The sequence below is a fragment of the Cryptotermes secundus genome, unplaced genomic scaffold, assembly GCF_002891405.2.
Source record: "Cryptotermes secundus unplaced genomic scaffold, Csec_1.0 scaffold126, whole genome shotgun sequence".
Lineage (NCBI taxonomy): Eukaryota > Metazoa > Arthropoda > Insecta > Blattodea > Kalotermitidae > Cryptotermes > Cryptotermes secundus.
Genome location: NW_019718617.1, coordinates 519,990 through 543,202, shown reverse-complemented (window position 1 = coordinate 543,202; position 23,213 = coordinate 519,990). Strand labels below are relative to the sequence as shown.

The following is a 23,213-nucleotide window of genomic DNA, read 5'->3' as shown; positions in this document are numbered from 1 at the left end:
CAAGGGATCTTTGTTATTACCCCAAATTACTGGCTTTTGTACCTTGTCCATCGTCCTTTACACTAGAAAACATTAAAGAACACGACGTTTCGGAAACTGGATCTGTTTCCGTCCTCAGGTGAGGGGTGGGCGCCACCTATTCTGTTGGGTCCGTTAGAGCTAACGTCAATTACTGGACTGGTTGGCTCTACCCAACAGATCTAACAGTAATCCCAAAGTGTTACACACCATTGTCAGAACCCTGTAGAATCCACTTCTTAGTCTTTATGTTCACTCACTCATGGAACTGAGCACTTTTTGAGGAACCGCCAATTCTGCAGCTCCTTAAGAATTTCCTAGCATTTTATGGAACCCGAAGGTTCATCACCGTGTTCACAAGAGCCCTCCACTGGTCCCTATCCTGAGCCAGATTAATCCAATCCATCTCATCCTATTTCTCTAAGATCCATTTTAATATTGACTACCCACCAATGCCTTGGTCTCCCCAGTGGTTTCTTTCCATCTGGATTTCCCACCAATATCCTATATGCATTCTTCTCCCCCATTCGTGCTGCATGCCCTGCCCACGTCATCCTCCTTGACTTGATAATTTAGTTATACTTGGAGAAGGGTACAAGTTATGAAGCTCCTCATTATGCAGTTTTCTCCAGTGATTGAGGCTAGCTCTTTCTAACGGACCCAACAGAATAGGTGTTTCCCTTTTCATTCACCTGAGGACGGAAACAGATCCAGTTTCCGAAACGTCGTGTTTTTATTTGTTATCTTAAAAACCAGGACGATGGATAAAGTCCAGAAACCCAATATATCAATGTGTTATACACCATCGTCAGAATCCTATAGTAACTAACCGTTTTTATGTTTCCATTAAAAAATGTCTTCTTTCTTTTTTGTAATTTTATAGAAAATTCTGTTCAGAAATCTTTCATTATCATAAATTCTGTGTAACGTGCTTGAGAACCCTTGTCCTGAAAAGTAACAAGCTATGGTCCTTTGTCACTCACATTTTTTTTTTGTCCTCAGCAGCATCGAGGATATAAAATATTACGATAATGCAGCCTGTAAAGAAATAAATGGTCGCAACCAGTGGCCCGTCGGTTTTACAAATGAGACTAATTTTAAGAGTGAAACAATAAAACTCAGTACTTACACGCCAAAATGATGAGTGAACACTCTGAGGGCACAGAAGTGGTGAGAGGTTTCTTGGTTGCGTTTTTCCATCCATAAAATTATGGAACATTTAGACCTGCTATAGTTCTTTGTGTTTAATTGGTCTTAATGTTCATTTATTGCACAGGTACAAATCTAGCTTTCAAAGCAAAGCGCATTAGAGATACCCCTACTACACATAACAATGTTTCTATGTGTTTCATTATTATAACATAGACAGGATATGAAACATAAGCTGTAGATCTTGATCTAACCTGTAAGTTAGTGGAGCTTCCCTTGTATGCTTAGACATCCTGAAGGACGTGTGCAAGTGCATTTTCTTGTAGCAAGACACGTTAGGAAAAAAAGCAAGTTATAGTAATACTGTAGATCTTGCTCAAAAATAAATTTACTGTATCATGTTTCTTCGGGCCTTGGCCTCCCTTATCAAGCCCCTCCATTCCTCTCTATCCTGCGCTGCTCTCTTCCAGTTCCTTACGCCCATTAACTTCTTTGCATCTTCTTCCACCGCATCAATCCATCTAGTTCTTGGTTTCCCAGCACGTCTCCTACCACCTATTGTACTGTTTAATATTTTCTTTGGGTATCATGTTTCACTTTCGAGAAAATCGATAAAACTGGTAAAGGGTAACATACACACAACTAAAACTTACCTGTTGTCCTGCGTGGGTACAAAATTTTGATTGGAAAGCCTAAAAAGAAGAAACTATTTTGGAGCCATTGGCATAGATCAGATGATGCATTAAAATGAATCTTAAAGAGACCACTGTGGATACCGAAACGAAATTTTGAAGTCACGTAAAAAGGTGGGATATTTCTCGAGTAGACGAGCGACTATTATTTTTCAAAATTAACTTTGCACCACTGGGTTACTTGAGTTTCATGCAAGGTAGGAATTATATTCGACCAGTAAAAACCAAACTCAATCCCGCATAGCAAATTCCAATACAGGCTCTTAATACCCAATAGTAATTTAAATTAATATAAACAAATGTACCTTTTCACACGGTATTCCTTTTTATATTTTATGTACACAACTAATAATGACAAGTATGGGGAATTCTGTTGCAGTTCTTCAGACTTTCTGGCGTGCAGTTAGGGGATGTAGGATAATAAAGGAGTTTGATTTGTTTCATTCTGGTCCGTCACATTAACAATATTACAAACGACAAAACAATTCCGTCACACTGGACGCAATTGTTTTATCATTTGTAATAATAAAGGAGCATCGGGTATTTCCATGATGCACATTTATTGATTAATATTGACAATGTAGTCATTAATGATTTGCCTAATGAAAGTATTAACAGAATTTTGTACGGAGTAAGATGAAGAATTTTATAGCTTATTATCTAACTTCTGACGATAAAAACATCCCAAAACATATACACACTGTGAATTAACGTGTAGACTATTTCCTACTGGGAAAACTAATGACTTTAAGAATGTTGGCACATCCACACCAAGCTCTCGTAGAACAATATAGAACAATTAATTCTTACACGTGTCTCTTAAAATAATAAATCCAATTTAAAATTGGATTTGTGTTCTGCATAAACTCAACATAACATTAACACAAGTTTCATTTACTGTGTGCCTCAACAGCTCTGACTGTGAGACCTGCAGCCACCTTTTCAATATTGCGCGTCATGTTCTCCATCTTCCGTATGGAGGACACTGGCGGCGCTGCTGCTTGTACGATAGACGTAGATGCACCGGGTTTAAGATTTGTGTTGTTGAAGTTGTTCTGGTTGTTGAATAGTGCCTTGCTCATAGCTGCATGCCTGTTCTGCTGTTGCAGTCTGTTCTGTGACTGCTGCTGCCGAAACAACAATGCAGATGGGTTTGGAATATGTCTGACAGCTTGATTTGGGCCTGGTTTGGTGTGATTACTAATTCCACTGCGATTCTGAAGTCCTGGAATCATGCTCCTTCCTCTGCCCATGGCTCCTTGTGTGGAAGGATACAATTCGTTCAGCCGCGGGACACTGTTGGTTCGGGAGGTAGCACATGCAGGACTACTTGCCTTGCTGAGTGAAGTAGGTGGGATAGGAATCCGCAGAGGTGGTACTGAGTTATTTTGTAGTGCTTGGTATTGTTGGTGACTGGTAGGAGATCGCGTGGGGGGCTGAGACAGACCACTGCGGGGGTTGCTATTGGAATTGTAGGTCACTGCAATTGATGAGCGCCCAATTACGGATGCAGGAGAAACTACTTCAGAAGATGAGGTCAACTGCACTGAGACAGGTGCAGGTTTCTGCTGTGGCTTAAGGGCGCCACCACTTCTGCCGCTGTTGTCGCCTTGAGCGGCCATTTCATTACGAATGCGTACAGCAGTATCTGACAAAGTCTTTAAATTACTCATCGCATAGCCTGGTGTTGTCGCTACTGGCGGATGCACAGAAGAACTCAGGCTATCAGTAGTAGGTGATTTGGACACCTTCACAGGTGACGAAGGGCTTATGTTGATGAGGCCATGTTGCTGTTGTTGCTGCTGTAGTTGCCTGTGAACCAAGCTTTGGGCTATTGACAAGATACTTTGATGTGTTGAGGAAGATGTTCCTCCTGGACTCTTCATGACTGGTGATGGAGGTGACGGAAAACCTGGTGCAACTGTAGGACTGGTAGCCGGACTCAAAGCAGTCTTACAACGTGAAGACTTTCCGGACAAATCTAATGCACCTATGTCATCATGCCTCATGGCCTGCTCTTCTTCCAAAACACCACACCGATCTCGATTTGTCTCCTCTTTTGACTGATCACTAGTTTCTGTTACAGCCACAGTTTTGTTACAAATAGGATTTTTGGTTACGGTTGTTGAGGGTTTGGTAGGAAGAACTGCAGTTGTGGGTATCTTAGGAGTGATGGTCAGGCCTGCTGGAGGCCGAACTGATGTCACTGTGCTCTTTCTGAGCCTCACAAGGGGGATGGTGTGTGGAGGCGGTCGGGAAGGTTTGTAGCTGACATGGTCCAAAGATCTGGTTGCAGTATCATTACCACTCGGCCTCACCGCAGCACAGGCTTCAGCGGTTGTGTTACTTGCAGAGATTGTTGTTGTACAAGTGGTTATGGCTGATGTTGACACTGTGGTTGTGGTGGGTGCGTTTACAAGCATGATTTCAAGTGAGGGTCTCTTACTCTCTTCACCACCAGAACTGCTACAGTTATTTGATTTTTGGCTTTCAAGTTTGCGTTTATCAGCAATGTTCACTTTACTGACAGTGATTGACGATGGTGGCATTAGGATCTCAGTCTTATAGTTTCTGTTGTTAGTATCTTCCTTAGATGGCGTGCTTGTTAGAGATGTGCTTGTACTCTTAGAGGTGTTAATGTTCTTGTGCCTTACTGCCCTCATCTGCAGTAAGCGTTCTTTGGCTGTTGTTGTTGCACTTACACCAGTGGATTCTCCGTTAGAACACAAGCCAACACTGGTGCTCGGGGTATCCACGTCTAGGAGGCTCTTGCGGTTGTGCTTCGAGTGATGGTGGTGATGGTGATGTTTATGTGGCATCACTGGCTTGATGCAACCAAGCTTCACTTTCATTTTCATCACATCTTCCTGGTACTGGAGTATGGTGGGCGTTGATTCTGAGCGATGTGCCTTGCGTTTGCGAGCAGAACTCTCCTGATGATGGTGTTTCGATTTGTGTTTGCTCTTCTTACGTCCATCTTTCTTTCCCTTCAGTTTCTTCCTCTCCTCTGCTTCTTCAATCTGTCTCTCATCCTTTATCTCCTCCTGCTTCGGAATAATTTTTGTGGCCAATCTGCCACCCTCCTCACCTCCCTCCTCTTCCTCTGAAGACGACATTCTTAACGTGAATTCATCGTCTTTTTCATCTTCCTCCCCATCCCTTACAACACTCCTTGCATCCCCTTCATCAACCACAACATCTTCTATGGCAATATTGTCCACCACACCTTCAGCAGAATTGCTGTCCTCTACACATTCACTGTCTTCCACAATCCCTTCATCCTCCTGCATGGTTGGTGTTTCCCCAGCGTCCTCAAGGGCAGAACACGTTTCTTTCGCGACGGATTCATCACAAGAGGCTTCGTCGTGAGTTTCTACAGTTGGCAACATCACCTCTTCATTTGCACTCGTCTCTTTGGTACTTGGTGAGGCGTCAGAAACACCATCAGATGTAGCAGTAGGAACGGTAACATCAGCAGCGCCAACACTTGATTCATCATCGCAGTGTTCCTGATCACTGTCGCTAGATCGCTTTCTTTTTCTTTTCTGCCGCTTCTTCTCCACTTCTGTTTCCTGCATTACTTTCTCTTCCTCCAGTTGTACTGCATCATTTGTGTCTGGAGTGTCCCTACAGTCCTCATCCAGCTTCACCTTTTTTATCTCTGGTTCCGGTGCGTCATCTTGAGGAAGTGTCTCATCCACCGATGTCACGTCTTCTGACGTCGCTGCACAGCTTTCAGAAGAAGCTTCCTTCACGTCTGCAACGATTTCAGTCTCCTCAACAGTATTTGGTATAACGTCAGTGTTTTCTGGCACCGGCACTGAATGGGAAAGCGAAATGGACTCATTTTGTGTACTGGGTTGATCATCGGGTTCCTGATGCTGATCTTGTTGCGTGCGCTGCTGGCCTTGCTGCTGTTGCTCCCGCTGAGTTATGTTTGGAACGTTAGTCGGTGGAACTGCCACTGGAACGTAGACAGGAGGATGGAAAATGCGATAACTGAACCTCATAGGTGCGACCTGCAATGGAAATTCATCACGTAAGTTATCAATATCATAATGCAAGTTGGCAGATGTGCTGTAATGAAGACATATACTTCACAAATGTGTTCTCTGCGATTTTGATGTACAGTTTGTGCAGATACAAATCCACTGTTGGAAACCGAGAAACAAACTGTTGCTACAAGTTTTGTAGACGCAATCAGAAATTATTAGGTCTTGTGTTTCGTTAAAAGATCCCCTTATGGAAATATGTTTTAAATAAAATGTGTAAATTGTAATAGATTTAAGAACGCATTTCATGTCATTGGTCTACAGACCCCAAGTTTCCTTCTCTACCGCCACGGCGTCTTTTTTTAAATCTGACAGGCCTATAGTTCAATATGACCCTCATGTACAGTTTAAAACAGGAACCAAAATTAATTTGCTCAAAAACCATATCTACCATCAAAAGAGTTGAGTTGTCTGGGAGATGAAACATGCACATGGATGGAACGCTTCACTATGCGTCCAAATGCGAATTTTTCGATGAGAAAATGATTAGGTCTTATTAAATACTTAAGCCCTGTATCGTGGAATTATGTAAAAAGTCGAAATAGTTTTGCTTCCTTTTCCACACAGATACTTAATAGCCGTAACATTTCTCTATGTGCCTTACTGCTCGTAGATTTAAGGATTTGATAACCGTGCCTTCCATCCGGTCTCTCTTTAGGCCTGTTCTAGACATAACACAAAACAAGAAGTGCTGGGATAAACTTACAACACTTACGTATCTACGAATTATAAATTGACAATTATCAAAACAGTGATCTGTGCGTCTGATTTCCACTAATATGAACTATCATAGGATATAGACCTACACGTATACTGGGGCTTCACATCATCTTCAATGCTGCAATACTTAAACGCACACAAGTTCTTACGTATATGTATGACCTGCAGTGAAGTTTCACATGGTTAGCTGCAATGATTCACTGCTTATCGCTATCCAACAACAAACGTAATTACAAGTTTCCTACTGCTGCCTTCTCACTACTTTATACTCTTAAACAAAAGAATATTTGTAAGCCAAATGTTATCAAGTTCACGGCGCTTAAAATCAGACATTAAGGGTTTGCTATTATTCTTATCAGTACTGTACACTATCACGAATTCATATTAATTCCACACACTCAAGCTATTTATTTGATTCCGTGAGAACTAAGATGAACAAATACATGAAATATTTAGTGAACACTTTGCGTAAAGCTTTTATTCTTCTTATGACGAGACATCTATGACAGGATCCTGACATTTGTATGGTTACACTGCGAAAAGCATTAAACTTTTAAGGTAATATTTTGTACGAAGTAAAGCAAGAAAATGGCGGCAGTGTGCAATTTGTATTTAGTAAGAATATTCGATTTGATGGCGATAACCAACGAACCAATTGCGATAGGCACATGGGATTTGCGCGGAGATGGAAACTGAACATAAATATACGTTATGCGCGATATCCAGGTTTTATACTGTCATGTGTATTAGTGACTAAAGACGGGGTTCGAATTGGTAATTGGATTTATTGACGACTAACAGGTCGTAACTACAATTAATTACAAAACTGTTACTGATTTTTACACTACAAAGCACTCCACGCTACTCTCTTCAGTCACTTTCCACTAGTCTTCACAGATTTATAACACAGGAACTATAAAAGTCTCCCTAAATCACACACTCCCAATATCACTGTGCTACGACATATATGAAGTCTTTAAATAACGCGTTAAATCTTCAGAAGCTGACTTCTTGAACTCCACTGTACTCCTCGAGATTACTTCTTGCTTCTGCCAACACTACTCCAGCTTAGGAATTCTACTAACCTACAGTAAATACATATCACACGATCGCTATTCAGCCTGTTCATTGGCGGGTCGGACGGATCTACAGAAAACACAGCTTCCTCTACTGTTGCGTGTTGGACCGTGTTTACAGAGCTGTTGCATGGCAAAGCGCTGATAAAGTCTGTTATATTACATTACCAGTTACAAATAGTGGCGACAGCGTCAAACTTTGAAGTTATGCCCGACATTTTTTACGTAGATAAAATTCATTCTCAAGTAATGAGCTCTCAATAAATAACATTAATAAGAACAGTTAATAATAATAATAATAATGACTAGTAATTATCGACAGTCTGTCACAGTAGCCGCGCATGAACTGTCTTCATTCGCTCGGACGGTGGGATTGTGGGTTCGAATCCATGGATGTTTGGTGTGTGTATGCGTTTATTCTGTGTGTTTGTTGTCCTGTGTTCAGGTAGCGGCATTGCGATGGGCTGATCACTCGTCCAAGGAGTCCTACCGCCTGTGAAAAATGATTACGGAACTGAATAAGAGGCCAGGACCCTGAATGGGCTGGAAGAACCATTGAAAAGGAAAGATGACAATCATAATAATTAACAACAGTAACAGTAATACCAGTAATAATGAGCATAATAATAATAGTAATATGATTTACATTATCTTAATACGATATTAATATTAGGAGAAAGAAGCCGTGCAACAGGAAAATAAGCTGCATGAGTTCTGCTTGCGAATCTTTGATTTGAAATTATTGTCCTTGTTTCCACGTATGGTACAGCAACCTCCCAATCCAAAACCCACTACTATTAGAGCCAGACTCAGTCAGACTCTCTTCCTGACGGGCGCAACTGCGTATGGACCCTTCTTCCTTTACACCCGATGAAAGAGTCCAGTTTACGTAATGTGTCTTCAACAAACGACCGCCTCTCTGGTCTAGTGGTCAAAGTTCCTACCTACAGATCCAGAGGTCCCGGAGCTATTAGATTTTCTGAGAAGTAGTGGGTCTGGAACGGGGTCCATTCAGCCTCGTGAGGATAAGTGAGAGCTCTTTCAAGGAAATAGCCGAGATTAACGGCCATGGGGATCCGTTGCGCTGACCACGTGCCACACTCCATCCGCAAAAGTTGGCACTAACTTCCCCGACAAGCGGCGATCGCTGGTCGGTATAGTTCTCTTGTGGACTACAGGCCATGGAGTTTGTTTTTGTTTGTCTTCAACAGAATTGCAGACCACGGGGCATGTTCTGAATAAGTCAAAGTTGCTGTTACACATCATTGTCAGAAATATAGGAATAAAAGCAATTTTTCTAGCATACTGCTTTTGCGAAATACGAGTTACTAGGTCTGTAGATCATGTTGCAATTCAGGAGCTAGTATCTTAGCCTCCGTGCTTAATAAACGGAAGAGTGAGCTGGTATTGCAACAGGTTCTGTCGTGTTCCCCGCCACATGACCATTTGCGTTGACTGCGACATATCCCGTGCCCACATGTCCATTGTTACTGGTAGTAGTCAGTAACAATCACGGCTGCTTTCAAGGTTCACGCTATGACGTCAGCCATTTTCTAACGCTCTGTGGTTGTACTTGATTTATTACACTGTTATTAAATTAGATATTGTCAATCTCTGCGGTGTATAGCATGTGAATGTGGTTATACTGGCCTACGTGGAGTGCGTCTTCTTGAATGATAAGAGAAGACTGTGCGTTTTATGATCGAAACTACTGACTTAATATCGATGAAATTTGGTATATATATTACTGGTTTACACTATACTTTCATTCTGGCCGATATCGATGCAATATAAATTTTTTTGTAAAGTAATAAAGGTACAGCTCTACCAGTCCTGCCATCGGCACTAGCTGGAGGAGAGTGGACAGCTTCACGCCCCGGATAATTTTCCCCAGTACCCGCTGGATAGGAGGCAGCGTGGGCTCCAGAGCTGGTCTGCACGCTATGGAGGAGAGAAAACTCTCTTTCCCTTGCTGGCAATCGAAACTAGGCCGTCTACCCCGTAGCCCATCATTATATCGACTGAGCTATCCCGGCTCCATTAAAATCTTTCGTATTTTACATAAGTAGCAAACTGAATTTTACAGGTCTTCTCAGAAACGGCTTATTGCACAACAAATTCTTATATCACGTTAGCATAAAATATAGATCTCATAAAAATCGATCCCGTTTATTTGAACAATTTCACTGTAAATTGAAGTTTTAAAGATATAAAATAATACATAAGGGTTTCGAACTCTGTACAGTATCATAGGCTTATCTCTAGGTAAGCACCCCTTCTGGGATTAGCTTTGCAAAAACGGTCTACATTTGCCTCTGCAATAAATTAACATCAAGGCCTATGAGTCGGGAAAAATAACTAGGAAAAATTGGGAAAATGTATACTTAAAGTCAAATGGAAGAACATGGGGCCTATTTTCACCATTGTTACATTTCATTTTTCATTCCTGGAAGGTTTATAAATAAATCAAAGAACGTGTACTTCACCCACCTTGGTGTCCATCATCGATATATGTAGTTGTACTAAATAATACTACTGTGACGTGTACACCCATTGCTAGGCAACGGGTCGGTAAACACATTTCTGCAACATATGCGCACGCGACAATAGGACATACATTGCTAGGTAACGGATCAGTAAACATGCAGTCTTTACAACTGAAGACGGTGTTTTCCGTGGAATCCGTGCCGAGGAGTTATCTTGAAGACAACTTGCGCTACAGTGCCGTTGAGGGTTCAGTTGTGAAGTGTTAAACAGCGAGCAACAGAAGCTGAAGAATCTCCATTTCTATGATTCGTAACCAGAAAACGTCTAGTGAAGAAAACGGCAGAGGAACAGCCATTGTGGAGAGCTGTTACCGAGTAATGACTCGTGAACGTAGACTGAGAAGACGAAGTGTGGACTGATCTGTAGTGTGAAAATGAACAATAATGTTATAGTTATTTGTAGCTACGATCTGTAAATTGTCAATAAATGCAAATATTAATCCGAACCCCGTCTACAGTCACCATTACATGTGACAAGGTTTCCAAAACCTACGGCATTAATTTAAAGGCATACGTTTAAAAAAATGGTGGGACTGACATTAAATGGGACACATCAGCTGTTGGTCTGTGCTGCTGATGTGAATCTACTGGGTCATAATATAGATAGTAAGGAGGCTGGTCTGGCCGCACCATAGCTCAAGCGGTTAGTCCCTGCCTTCCCACCGCGGCGGCCCGGGTTCGATCTCGGGTCTGGTCAAGTGGGATTTGTGGTGGACAAAGTGGCGCTGGGGCAGGTTTTCTCCGAGTACTTCGGTTTCCTCTGCCAATCTTCATTCCACCAATTGCTCCACAATCATCCTCGCCTATCATCTGGGGCTGGTACAATAGGCCACAAGTGGCCGCAGTACAAGAGACTTAGTCCCACCCCACTAGCAATAGAAAAAAAAAGGAGGTTGGTCTAGAAGAAAACGCAAAGAAAACTATGTATATGTTGCAGTCTCGTCACCAAAATGCAGGGCAAAATCATGATATAAAGATAGGTAACAGGTGTTTTGAAAATGTGGCACAGTTCAGATATTTGGGAACAACGATAACAGATCGAAACCTAATTCAGAAGGAAATTAAGAGGCGATTGAACTCGGGTAATGCTTGCTATCATTCAGTCCAGAACCTTTTGTTTTCTCGTCTGCTTTCTAAAAACATAGAAAATAGTACATACAAAACTATAATCTTGCCTGTGGTTCTGTATGAGAGTGAAACCTGGTCTCTGACATTGAGGCAGGAACATGTACTGAGAGTGTTTGAGAACAGGGTGTTGAGGAGAATATTTGGGCCGAAGAGAGCTGAAGTGACAGGAGGTTGGAGAAAACTGCATAATGAGGAGCTTCATAACTTGTACTCTTCTCCAATTAGAATTATAATGGTCAAGTCAAGGAGGATGAGATCGGTATGACATGTAGCATGAATGGGGAAGATGAGAAATGCATATAGGATGTTGGTGGGAGAGTCAGAAGGAAGGAGACCACTTGGAAGGTCAAGGCGTAGGTGGGTGGACAATATTAAAATGGATCTCAGAGAGATAGGATGGGCTGGTATGGACTGGATTGATCTGGCTGAGGATAGAGACCAGTGAAGGGCTCTTGTGAACACGGTAATGAACCTTCGGGTTCTACAAAAAGCTGGGAAGTTCTTGAGTAGCTGCACAATTGGCAGCTTCTCAAGAAGGCCTCAGCTCCATGAGTGAGTGAGGTAATATAGGTTTACAAAGAGTATTACAGGTTAAATCATGTTTGGTCATAAGCTTAGGAGCTCAACTACTGGTAATTACATCGTTTATTATGGGAAAACAACAAAAAAAATACATAAACGGGCTTTAGTTTCGACTTAAGGGCGATCTGATTTACGATCCAGAGATTCCGAATAAAACCCAAATTCTGAAATCGATATCCCTACAAAAGAAAACGTTGGGGTAGGCTGAAGTTAAGCTTGACTCAAAGGCTGTCTCGCACTAAACGAACCGCAAAGACAGAGCGCGAAGAGAGCAAAGCAAGTCTGCTCAAACTTCAAATTAAGGACGGACGATACTTTTGGCCACTAAAGACTGAAGAGTTCTGCCTTGTGGGATATAACGCCAAGTAGTCTGTGGAAGGTTAACCGACGTTTCGGTGGAACATCGCCCTTCTCTGTAAGGTCGAAGTGAAAGCCAAGCACGAACCAGAATGAACCAGGGAACAAGCTGTACCAGATGGAGAAACAAGAAAGAGGTCACGTGTTTCATATCATAAAGCAGCAACTACTGAATTTTGATGGTGCTGGGCGCCTACACAAAATGTAGACGAGTGAGTTTAATTTCAGTTCGAATTTGGCAAACATAAGCTAAATATTAGCTTACACTACACTCAAATTGAAATTAACATTTTTTTTTAAACCGGGTATTTTTTCTTCAAATTTATAAATCACATCCCCTCGTTGGTGTCTCCACCTTATCGTGGTGAATGGGTTTGAGTATGCCAAGGACCCTGAGAGCTATACCAGCGGTAGCGTAGCTACTGGCAGGGCCTCCCTTGCTGGACAGGTCAAAGGGTAGGCATCAGACGAAGAGAGATACCAAAAACCAAAAACTGATGCCGGAAGCAGCGTCATCAGTAGCGACTTGAAGCACGGAGCAAATGATGCTCGAGATGGTTCAAGTTCGTATAGCAACAGGCGTGACCAGAGTGGTTTGAACGGCTGTTGTACTGCGATGTGGAAAGCAAATGGAAAAACTACCACATTATCATTTTTCCTGGATAGTCTCTTTCCAAGAACAGAGATACCATGTATGCGACCAGAAGACGAGGAAGAAGACGTAAGAAGATGCTGGTTGAACTGTTTTGGAAGAGACTGTGGACCTGTCGTCTGACAGATTACTGATGAATGAATGAATGAATAAATCACATAACGTGAAGCGCAGTTCTCAATGACCGAAATACAGGTCCACAAATTTTATTTACACTATCTTCCGACATGATGCTAATTCACAAAAGTAATGTATAACTCTGTGTATTTAAATACCAGTGAACTATTTTATTGCAATTACTAGTATGAACTCCGGACCGCCTCTGTGGTCTAGTGGTCACAATTCCTGGTTATAGATCCAGAGGTCCCGGCGCTACCTGATTTTCTGTGAAGTAGTGGGTCTGGAACGGGGTCCACTCAGCCTTGTGAGGATAATTGAGGAGCTACTTGAATGGAAAAGTAGTGACGCCGGTCTAGAAAACCGAGATTAACGGCCGTGGGGATCTGTTGCGCTGACCATGTGACAACACTCTATCCGCAAAAGTTGGCACTAACTTCGCCGACAAGCGGCGTTCGCTCGGTCGGTAGTGTTCGCTTGCGGACTACAGGCCACGGAGTACTAGTATGAACCACTTTGTTTTCCTTTGTAACGTGCATAACAGGGAGGAATCGCTGCTGAGTGCGATGCAAATATGGTCCGAATGGATCACAGTTCCCGCTATTTACACGCGAGTGCCGACTGTACCGCTGTCGCCAGCGAAATGTACAGCGCAGTCGTTCGGAGGAGAATAACACCAAACCGTTCTGCGACGTCTAAACATCTCACATTACATGCAGCTATATGAGGCACATGGAAGTTATGTTTTCTTTCGGGCCGCCACTGCTCATGACTTCATCACGAGGTCACCACTGTGAACTGAAGTGTAAACGATGAAGTCACTACATATACAACTGCGTGATAAGGGGCTACACGTAATTGCATGGCTGTGGGGCTGGTTGGTCAGTTCACACAGAGAGCGAAGTTAAAATGGGACATGCATCACAAGAAGTGCGTACTGAATGTTTCGAGGAAGCCTTTTCAAAAACAATTTGTTAGAAGAACAACAAGGATGAATAGAGATGAGATCCCGGAAGATATATAGCGAGGATGGGAGGTGGACGACCGGGACTCAGAATTTGTGTCCAATGGCGGATTTCGGTTTTGGTGTTGTAGTATCTATGAAATCTGGTTTCAGAGCGTGTTAATTTATTTTATTAATGAAGTGTTTCATCAATTGGCTCGTAATCGTGTCATTGTGCTAATCACTTGGTTCCGTTATCTGAGAGGGAGAGAGGTACAGCCCATGCCCGTGGCGACTGAGAGCATTGGCACTGTCGGTGTTAGGGCCCCCATACACACACAGTTTGGCCTCCAGTTCGGCCTGCACAGTTGAAGACTGAAAGGCAAAACTGACGTGTGTGGTGCGGCCGGCCGGCCAATCGTTTGGACTGTTGGCCTGTGGGAAACCCGTCAGTCCGTCAGTTCTGCCTGCAGGACCGTAGCACGTGACGTGTGTGACTCAACATTATAGGCTGGAAGACCGTGATTGTGGCATGAAGCCTGCCGCTTTATCTGCGCGTGTATGGGGAGGAAAGGGAGGGGGTAAACTGTCACATTTTTGCCTGTAAGGTCGATCGGAAGGCCAAACTGTGTGTGTGTATGGGGGGCCTTAGACCTTTTGGTTTTTATCAGACAATTTATCTGAACTAGCTCAATCATGTCCCCTGGCTGGCCTCCGTACTTCTTGTGATGAATTGTCGGATTATATTACCAGGTGAGAGAGCGAGAGAGGGAGGGTAGGAGACGAAGAGACCCATAAACATGCCCACTGGCAGACTTTGGTACTAGCAGTGCAGAATGTTCGGGTTTCATTACCAGAGGTAATCAGTTGACGTGGCGAGGAATCACGTGTTGGAACTTCCGATTTATACTAGAGACAAACCATTCAAATAGCTTAGAATCTTGTCCAATGTCGATAAGTTCGTACTGGTGATGTTACTTTATCCTCACTAATGATAGTTACACTGACTCAGAATTGTCTAGTGGCGAGTTGCGGTATCAACGGAGTTGAATTTTGGGGCTCTATTACCAGAAAGAGTTTAACTGACCTACAAACATATCTAATGGCGGTTTGGTTCTATCGGTGTTGAATGGTTGGGTTTCTACTGCAGAGTTAATTAAATTGACTCGGATCATGTCCAAAAAGTGGCGTTAATACTGGAGGTGGCGACTTTTCTATTTCTGTTGTCATTTAGTTTCTTAAACTGCGTCGACATCTTGTCCATTGCTGAATTATGGTACTAGCGATGTTGCATCTTCATGCACTATTGCCAGAGAGAGGAAAAACTCCGTGGTCTGTAGTCCGCAAGCGAACTATACCGACCGACCGACCGACCGACCGAGCGACCGCCGCTTGTCGGCGAAGTTAGTGCCAACTCTTACGGATAGAGGGTGTCACGTGGTCAGCGCAACGGATCCCCTCGGCCGTTAATCTCGGTTTTCTAGACCGGAGTCCCTATTTCCTTGAAATAGCTCCTCAATTATCCACACGAGGCTGAGTAGACCCCGTTCCAGACCCATTACTTCTCAGAAAATCTGGTAGCGTCGAGAATCGAACCGGGGACCTCTGGATCTGTAGCTAGGAATTTTGACCACTGGACCTCAGAGGCTGTATGAGAGAGAGAGAGAGAGTTGGTTAAACTGGGTCAGCGTAATGTCCAAAGGCGAAGTTACTTATTAACGGTGTTTAATCTTCGGGTTATGTTGCCTGACAGAGCTGACTGTACTTGTGCAGAATCATTTAGTTCTTAGAACGAAACAGTAGTTCTGATCTTCGGGCTGTTATCAGAGAGATTAAGTTAACCTGGAAAAGAGTCGTGTCCAGTTGCGGACTTGCGTAGCAGTGCTATAGACTTTGTTAGCTTAGAGCCCTGTTATCAGAGACAGCGAAACTGATTCAGAATTATGTTCAAATTCGGACTTTCCTGCTGTGTTGCATATTCATGCTCCATTACTGAGAGTCAGTTAAATTGGTGCTTGCTTTCGTACCACCAACGTTGAATCTTCGGATTCTGTTACTGCAGATTTAGTTAACGTGACTGGGCCGCGCCACAGCTCAAGCGGTTAGTCACTGGCTTCCCACCGCGGCGGCCCTGGTTCGAGCCCGGGTCTGGTCAAGTGGGATTTGTGGTGGACAAAGTGGCGATGGGGTGGGTTTTCTCCGAGTACTTCGGTTTCCCTTGCCAATCTTCATTCTACAAAATTCTCCATCTTCATAATCACCCGTGGCTGGTACAATAGGCCAAACAGGGGCCGACGTGCCGAGTAGACCCAGCTGGACTCCACCCCCCACTAGCGAATTCAATTTTTTGTTCTAGTTAACGCGACTCATCATGTCCAGTGGTGGAGTTCCTTACCTTGCGCTGTTGAATCTTCGCTCACCGACACCAAACTTTTAGTTATTCGAAATTACGGGTTTTTGGACTCTGTACCTTGTCCGATATTCTTAAGAGAGCGAGAGAGAGAACAGCTTTTCGGAGACTGCATCTGTTTCCAAAACGCGCTGTCTTCTCTAGTTCTTTTCTAGAATACCGGACGATGGACAGAGTCCAAAAACCTAGTAATTTCAAGTGTTGTACACTATCGTAAGAACCCTTTAGAATCTAGATTTAGTTACGTTGGCTGAGAACCCTCATCCCCACCATTCACGGGACACTTTCCGTTACCTCAGTATAGCTGTGCTGAATATGCGTGTTCCATTACAATCTACACACGCCTAGCTTGGTCTCCCATAGCGGCTTTGGGTTCTGTGGTAGTTAAATTAGCTCAGGATTGTTTCCAACGCTACAACTGGTTAGCCGATCACGGTGGCCACGATGTCTATGGCATGAACCGTGTTCCTTCGCTCGAACGCTGGGATCGTGGGTTCGAATCCCACTCAAAACATGGATGTGTGTGTGCGCGCGTTTATTCTGTGTTTATGTTGTCCTGTGTATAGGTAGCGGCCTTGTGACGGGCTGATCACTCGTCCAAGGAGTCCTACCGACTGTGTAAAAAAGATTACGAAACTGAAGAAGAGGCCAGGGCCCAACAAAGGGCTGTAGAGCCTCTGATGAATGAATAACTGGTTAAGGATCGTTCCTATGACGGGACCTGATATTAGCTGAACCTTCAGGTTCCAATACCGGGGACTTGGTCAATTAATTAAGTACCCTGCTGGCTGCTTTGCTCAGTGGGATGGAAACTCCGGTGCTGTATCATTAGGGACACTTACGCGCTTCCAAGAGAACGTGTAGGCCACGTCCATGAGGCAGAACTCGTCTCGGAGACATTCCCCGGCGTAGATGATGTCCACCCGATGTTCGGACCTGAGGCCGTACTTCATACGGATGAATTTCTTGAGGTGCTTCATGCTCACGGCGGCCGGACATTGCAGGTAGCGCCTGTGTGGCATCTGCAACAAGAACAAGCGTCGTTATTTGATTCTTGGGACGTCGAGTCTAAAACGTATAATGGACTAGGCACGTTTGTCTCTCCGCCCTTTCACACGTCAACCCCCATCCGGGCCTATTGTACAGACCCAGCCAATGCTCGTCTTTGGAATCTATACGAAATGATGACAGAAATTTTTAATTTTGTTCACTGTCGGTTCAATATAAGATATAGTTTGTATAGAATGTATATAACACTTATTCATGCGTGTTAAACACTGTTCAACTTATACAAACAATACAGGACATGAGGTACAAATTCAATTAAGTTTCTGGCTTTCATTTGATTTTCATATGGTCAGCCTAACAAAACAAACTCTGCTGCTTTAGTCCGCAAGCGAAGTTTACCGACCACCTGTGTGGTCTAGTGGTCAGAGATCCCGGGTTCGATTCCCGGCTCTACCAGATTTTCTGAGAAGTAGTGGGTCTGGAACGGGCTCCACTCAGCCTCGTGAGGTGAGGAGCTATTTCGAGGAAATAGCGGCTCCGGTCTAGAAAACCGAAATTAACGGCAGTGAGGATCCGTTGTGCTGACAACGCGACACCCTCTATCCGCTAAGTTGGCACTAACTTCGCCAACAAGCGGCGGTCGCTCGGTCGGTATAGTTCGCTTGCGGTACTAAAGGCCACAGAGTTTGTTTTTGTTTTTAGACTATATTTAACGACCCAAAAGAAAATACTGGACCTATTTACGATTTATCAACGTTACCTTCAGGGGCTACTGGAGATGTCTTCTCATACGTGCTCTGACCCCAAAATCTGGAATACAAACTTCATATGTGCCAAGTGGGCGCACACAGAGGTGGTCAAAGCTGGCGACATCACAAGCAACAACAAGAATTGCATTTCTAACATCATGAGCTGTCTGTTATAACGCGTCACTGCGTCTTTCTAACGCGAAACGTACCGTGGGCTACCAGACAAGGCCACGACGAAGGGCTCTGCATACAGAGAGTGTGGAACTCGGCAGCACAGATAACATAAGACGTTGCTGTTCTGTTCCGTGACAGTTCTTCGACCGTTCACATTTTGTACTACAGGCCTGTATGTGTAAATCAAAATTACGGAAAATACAGGTTTGCTTTCCTGTTGTATGACTGGCTGATTCTTAATTGCTACCTCAACTGCCAAGATTAAAAAACTAGTCGTATGCTAGGCCGATTTCGTGATGATCAAAACATGTGGGTGGAGGCGGCAGTGACATATGAATATGTTATTTGCTTTGACGGACTGAATAAAACAACGAAGACCATCGTGGCAGCTGGCCTCCGAACCAAGATTTGAACCTGTATCCTCAAGAATACGAATCAGTGAATAAGCTATGGGGCTGGAGGACAGTAGCGGTTGCAGTGCCAGGCGGACTCAGTTTCACCCCATCAGGAATAAAAAAAAAAGAAAAAGAAAAAAGAAAAAAAGCTATGGGTTGAATGGTCGGGGTTCGACTTCCGTCAGAGGCAGGGATTTTCTCCAGATGGCTCTAGCGCCCCTCCCCACCCCCAACGACTGTTCTTTCGCCAGAGACAAGGAGACCGGGTCATGAAGCTGACCTTTTCCTTTCATCTACTTCCGAGACTAAGAACGCGTCTGTTCCATACTCCGTGGCCTGTAATCTGCATGCGAACTATACCGACCGAGCGACCACCGCTTGTCTGGGAAGTTCGTGCCAACTTTAGCGAATAGAGTGTGTCACGTGTTCAGCGCAACGAATCCCACGGCCGTTAATCTCTGTTTTCTATACCAGAGCCGATTTTTCCTTGAAACAGCTCCTCAATTATCTTCACGAGGCTGAGTGGACACCGCTCAAGACCCACTACTACTTGTTGTAGCGCCGGAAATCGAACCCGGGACCTCTGGATCTGTAGCCAGGAACTCTGACCACTAGACCACCGAGGCGGTCTCGCGTCTGTTCCATAGACCTACTTATTCATGATATGGTGATTCTGCACAGGGATTCGTCTTCATGTAGTGGTGTGTACCTGAGTACAATAAAAACTGTACCTTTAGCTTACGCTTCTAATATTAATCAGGAGATACTGCAAAGTAATGTTGGATGATTTCGGCTGCTGTGGGTAATGATGAAGTGACATGACTGCAGTGCGTAATTTGCACACAGTTCTGTTTTCCCTGTGACTCAGATCCCCAATATTATACAAATGTACTGTAAGAGCTTCACGAAATCACTAAGAACGTCCGTGGATACATAACTAATTAAGCACTACGCCATGAGGATGTATGGCGAAATGGATGTATACCTCCATTTTCATGACCTTGGCATTAGTTGGAGGTGAGTGGTCAGCTTCACGCCCCGGCCGCTTTACTCCCAGGGAAAGAGACCCTGGCACACATTGGATAGGAGGCTGGATGAGCCCCACAACCGGAATGGACGGTGTAGATTGGTGAAAAGTTTTACTCCCACCAGGGTTCGAACTTCGATCCCTCGGCCGTCCGGGTTGTAGCCAGTCGCTATACCGACTAGTGGATACAAATGGAGGCCCAATCATGACAGTTTCGCAGTTCAGCAACGTAAAAGTGGTAGCAGTGGGATGGACAGCACCCTTACTGCCAGTCACTGTCCAGTCATGAAGTTCTGTATGCTGACAGATGTTAAATACAACTTACTATTGAGTTACGCACTCCGCCATTTTTCTCATATTTGTCACTGCCTGAGAGCATGCTCTGGTACTACGTGGTGGGAAGGATGGGCGCAAGCCTGCTCAGTCTGTCCAGTATTATACCAGTACTCCTCTTTACATTTATCCTTTGTGCTTATTCTGGGACAACCCAGTAGCACGCACCGTAAACACATCAGCACAATCTGTTGCCTGTTAGAGCTGGAGGCAGAAGCAGACAGAGCTAGGAGCAAGCCACGTTTCACTGACAGTCAACTGTGAAATACAACATGGCGACGGCACAAACACGATGTCTCGACGACAGCTGATGAACGACTGTAACGCGAGTGTTAATTTTGTATGGTAGAAGGTAAAGTAGCCGAGCGGTCTAAGGCATGCACTGTCTTCGCTCGCTCGGAAGCCGGGATCGTGGGTTCGAATCCCACTCAGGGCATGGATGTTAGTTTGTGTGTGTGCGTTTTTCTGTGTTTGTGTACAGGTAGAGGCCTTGCGACGAGCTGATCACCCGCCCAAGGAGTCCTACCGAATGTTTAAGTTCCAGAAAAACCGAAGTGAACGGAGGAGTTCATGGAGGTAGCCCTAGGCCCACTGGGGCTGTACTGCCAAGGAAGAAGAAAAAAAAAAGTTGTCCTTGTGCTTAACTAATTAACCAATATGCCATGACGACGTATGGGGGAGTGGATTTATAGACCCACATTTTCTTTACCTCGGCACTAGTTGGAAGTGCGTGGTCAGCTTAATGCCGCGGCAGCTTTACCCTTGTGGAAAGAGCCCCTGTACCCACTGGATAGGAGGATGGACAATTATTAAACCTGTTAACAGGCGGAGGATAGCTCAGTCGGTAAAGCAACGGGCCACGGGTTGGACGGCCGGGGTTCGATTCACGGCAGGTGCAAGAGATTTTTGTCTACTTCACAGCGTCGAATAGAGTAAATATCTTGACTCTGCGCGAATCGAACCCCGGCCGTCCAGCCCGTGGCCCGTCACTTTACCGACTGAGCTATCCTCCGCCTGTTAACAGGTTTAAGAATTGTAGTGAATTCTGAACAGAATCAACAAGATCAGGGCGCGAGTATCTGACAATACGAAGAACGACGTCCCCTGGAATATGAAGCNCACATTTTCTTTACCTCGGCACTAGTTGGAAGTGAGTGGTCAGCTTAATGCCGCGGCAGCTTTACCCTTGTGGAAAGAGCCCCTGTACCCACTGGATAGGAGGATGGACAATTATTAAACCTGTTAACAGGCGGAGGATAGCTCAGTCGGTAAAGCAACGGGCCACGGGTTGGACGGCCGGGGTTCGATTCACGGCAGGTGCAAGAGATTTTTGTCTACTTCACAGCGTCGAATAGAGTAAATATCTTGACTCTGCGCGAATCGAACCCCGGCCGTCCAGCCCGTGGCCCGTCACTTTACCGACTGAGCTATCCTCCGCCTGTTAACAGCTTTAAGAATTGTAGTGAATTCTGAACAGAATCAACAAGATCAGGGCGCGAGTATCTGACAATACGAAGAACGACGTCCCCTGGAATATGAAGCCGTGTAATCTGGTAGAAGTCTACAGTTGTTTCGGAAGAACGTGTAGCTTCTTTTGCAGGATCGAATAGTAGCCAAACGAAAGCAAAGATTCGTACTCCTCGGCCCACAAAATGGAGGCAGGTTTATGAGATGGGCAGCCTATTTGTACCAAACTACACGGCGTCACATTCCAGAAGCCTATTCCTTATAGACACCGCCATGAGACTCAAATATCTGACGCTATGTTTGTAAAGAAGTGGAAACTACGCTCACTCTTTATTATCCCGGTCTCTGAAGGCCCTATTTACTGCGCTCTTACACCTTGGCATCGGTTCGAAGCGGGACACGGGAGGGTTCGAGGGGCAGGATGCTCCTTCCATGATCAAGGGAAGGGTTGTGTACAAACGTGTACACCCGCGCGATGAGGGTGGGCTAGTCAAGCAGCAGTAATCGCTGGTAATCACAGTGACCTTTTCACATCAACAATCGCTCTGTACTTTGTTTCATCATCATCATCATCATCATCATCATCATCATCATCAGTAATCTGTCAAGACGACAGGTCCACAGTCTCTTTCAAAACAATTCCTCCACTTAATGCGATCTAGAGCTTTCTCCTTCAAATGACAGTATCCTCTTCTGTCCCCAAGGTCATCCAGCATCTTCTTACGTCTTCTTCCTCGTCTTCTTGTCACTTCTATCCGCCCATCTATCTTTCCTTCGATAGCTTCTTTTAGAAGGCAGTTTCTGCGTAAAACATGACCAATCCAATTAGCCTTCCGTTTTCTTATTTCATGTAGGATATTCCTCTGCTCACTGACTCTAATTAACACTTCTTCATTTCTCACATAATCGGTCCAACTGATCTTCTCCATTCTTCTCCAACACCACATTTCGAAACTTTCCAGATGTTTCTGATCTACTGCCCTAAGTGTCCATGTTTCAGCCCCATACAGAGCTATGCTCCAAATGTAGCATTTCACTAGTTTCTTCCTCAAATTTAAGTCCAATTTGCTGGTAAAAAGATTCTTCTTCTTGCTAAATGCAGCTTTTGCCATGGCAATCCTGGATTTAATTTCACAAGTACACCTTCCATCATCTGTTAACAAGCTACCCAAATATTTAAAACATTTCACATTCTCCACTTGTTTTTGGTCTATCTTTATTGTGACTGGGGTTGGTTGTCTCGAAATTTTCATTACTTTTGTTTTCTCCACATTCATTTCCATGCCATAGCACCTTCCAATTTCAATTAGTCTATCAATCATGCCCTGTAGCACAGTTTCTTCCTTAGCCATTAACACAAGGTCATCTGCATATTTCACAGATTGAATAATTTGCCCTCCTACTTTGAAGTCACCGAGCCCATCCAGAGCTTCCTTTGTTTCATGTGCTTTTAAATCATACAAAGCTCGTTCAGCATTGCAGTCTACATTGTTGGTCCTGAAGTTCTCACGTCACTACATATGACGAGTGAGGTCTTCTGGGTTCTTTGCTCCCACGTTTCTGCTGGTTGCTGCTTCACTTATTATTATTATTATTATTATTATTATTATTAGAGGGG

At 44.2% G+C, this 23,213-nt stretch overlaps 2 protein-coding genes across 7 annotated transcripts in view; one reads left to right on the top strand and one right to left on the bottom strand.

Annotated features, from left to right (window-relative positions):
* The window catches only part of LOC111861443, a 358,446-nt gene that overhangs the window by 35,205 nt on the left and 300,028 nt on the right, over positions 1-23,213 (top strand). The gene's annotated exons all lie outside the window — the stretch shown is intronic.
* Positions 2,415-23,213, bottom strand: part of LOC111861431 (mucin-22) — a 176,883-nt gene continuing 156,084 nt past the window's right edge. For all 3 annotated transcript variants that reach the window (XM_023845997.2, XM_023845990.2, XM_033750383.1), the window contains exons 6-7: positions 17,285-17,464; positions 2,415-5,878 (exon numbers count right to left, since the gene is read on the bottom strand). In XM_023845997.2, the coding sequence (XP_023701765.1) occupies positions 2,750-5,878; positions 17,285-17,464 (3,309 nt within the window). In that variant the 3' untranslated portion in view covers positions 2,415-2,749. The remainder of the gene's footprint in view (positions 5,879-17,284; positions 17,465-23,213) is intronic.